Source organism: Charadrius vociferus, unplaced genomic scaffold, assembly GCF_000708025.1.
Source record: "Charadrius vociferus isolate BGI_N301 unplaced genomic scaffold, ASM70802v2 scaffold2816, whole genome shotgun sequence".
NCBI classification, from domain to species: Eukaryota; Metazoa; Chordata; class Aves; order Charadriiformes; family Charadriidae; genus Charadrius; species Charadrius vociferus.
The window spans coordinates 1-1,289 of record NW_009648756.1 but is presented as its reverse complement, the minus strand read 5'-3'; the positions used below and the strand labels follow the sequence as shown (position 1 = coordinate 1,289).

The 1,289-nt window shown below is 65.5% G+C and overlaps 2 protein-coding genes across 2 annotated transcripts in view; one reads left to right on the top strand and one right to left on the bottom strand.

Moving 5' to 3' along the window:
- TRIM46 (tripartite motif containing 46) overlaps window positions 1-767 on the bottom strand; it is an 8,212-nt gene extending 7,445 nt beyond the window's left edge. Inside the window, exon 1 of the mRNA XM_009886729.1 lies at window positions 757-767. The gene's annotated coding sequence lies outside the window, so the exon portion shown is untranslated. The remainder of the gene's footprint in view (window positions 1-756) is intronic.
- Window positions 126-1,216, top strand: KRTCAP2 (keratinocyte associated protein 2). The gene is made up of 4 exons (XM_009886728.1): window positions 126-275; window positions 375-438; window positions 693-759; window positions 1,012-1,216. The coding sequence occupies exons 1-4, from the start codon at window positions 183-185 to the stop codon at window positions 1,130-1,132; spliced, it is 345 nt and encodes a 114-aa protein (XP_009885030.1). The 5' UTR covers window positions 126-182; the 3' UTR covers window positions 1,133-1,216.
- Window positions 1,217-1,289: the final 73 nt, after the last annotated feature.

The window sequence follows — 1,289 nt, the reverse complement described above, 5'->3', positions numbered from 1 at the left end:
GTATGGGGGGATGAGAGGTGGGCCGCGGGGCGGCCGGGGTCGGCGGGAAGGCCTCGGCCCGGGGGAAGGCCTCGGCCCCGCGGTGCCGGTGGCCCGTGCTGAGGCGGTCCCCGGTCCCAGCCGTAGGCACGGGCACCTCCCTGGCGCTCTCCTCGCTGCTCTCGCTGCTGCTCTTTGCCGGGATGCAGATGTACAGCCGGCAGTTGGCCTCCACCGAGTGGTTGACCATCCAGGGCGGGTTGCTGGGCTCCGCGCTCTTCCTCTGCTCCCTCACCGTATCCTTTGGGGTGGCGGGGACCGGGACTGGGGCAGCGGTGGGGAGCGGGGCTCGGGGGGCAGCGGTGGCCCGTTTTGTTCCTTAACTCTCCGGCCAGGCTTTCAACAACCTGGAGAACCTCGTGTTCGGCAAGGGCTTCCAGGCCAAGATCTTCCCTGAGAGTAAGTGCTGCGGAGGGATGGGAGGGGGACCGCGCGGGCTGTGCCGGGTTTGCGAAGGGCCCACGGTGTGGCCCTGCCACGGTGTGGCTGAAGAGTCCCAACCCTGCCTGGGGGCAGGGCCCACCCTGGCAGTTCCCCCCATGCTGTGGGTAGGTTTGTCCTCCAGCACCGCTGTGGCGCCGGCCCCTGCTCTTTTGAGGACATCTTGGGGCGGCGTGGCTGCATCTTTCATCTCTCTTGTCTTTCCCCTGCAGTCCTCACCTGCCTCTTGCTGGCTCTCTTTGCCTCCGGCCTTATTCACCGAGTCTGTGTGACCACTTGGTAAGTCCAGAGCCAGCTCCGGAGGTTGGGCATCAACCATCGTGCCACTGCGGCTGCTGCTGGGGCCCCTGATGGCTTGTGCTTGCCATTGGGAGGGGAACAGGGCACCGTACAGGGCTAAGGCTGGCAGGGGACCCCCAGGCTGGCAGCGTCAGGCACTGCAGCATGAGGGGGTTGAAGGGGAAGGTGTCGGGGTTCGGCCCTGGCGTGTTCCTGCCTGCCAGCCCCAGCCTCTTCTTTTCTTTCCCACAGCCTCATCTTCTCCATGGTCGGCCTCTACTACATCAACAAGATCTCTTCCACCCTCTACCAGTCTGCGGCACCCGTCGCTGCTCCCGCCAAGGCTGTCGGCAAAGGCAGGAAGAGAAATTGATGTCCCACCACCCCTCCCTGGGGCAGCCCCCAACCTCTGCCGGCCCTTCCCGGGGCTCCCACCCCCCAATAAAGCCATTTCTTTATAGCTGGGTTTGGTTCCTCCGCTGTCTCTCAGTCCGGCTGTGTGCCACTGTGGCTGAGAGCAGTCCCGTGTC

What these genes read in the sequence shown, in the direction of transcription:
- KRTCAP2 (XM_009886728.1), top strand. Translation starts at nt 183, where the DNA reads ATGCAGATGTACAGCCGGCAGTTGGCCTCCACCGAGTGGTTGACCATC. An exon ending in GGCCAAGATCTTCCCTGAGA is followed by an intron (nt 439 to 692) that starts GTAAGTGCTGCG and finishes TTTCCCCTGCAG; the next exon opens with TCCTCACCTGCCTCTTGCTG. An exon ending in CGAGTCTGTGTGACCACTTG is followed by an intron (nt 760 to 1,011) that starts GTAAGTCCAGAG and finishes TCTTTCCCACAG; the next exon opens with CCTCATCTTCTCCATGGTCG.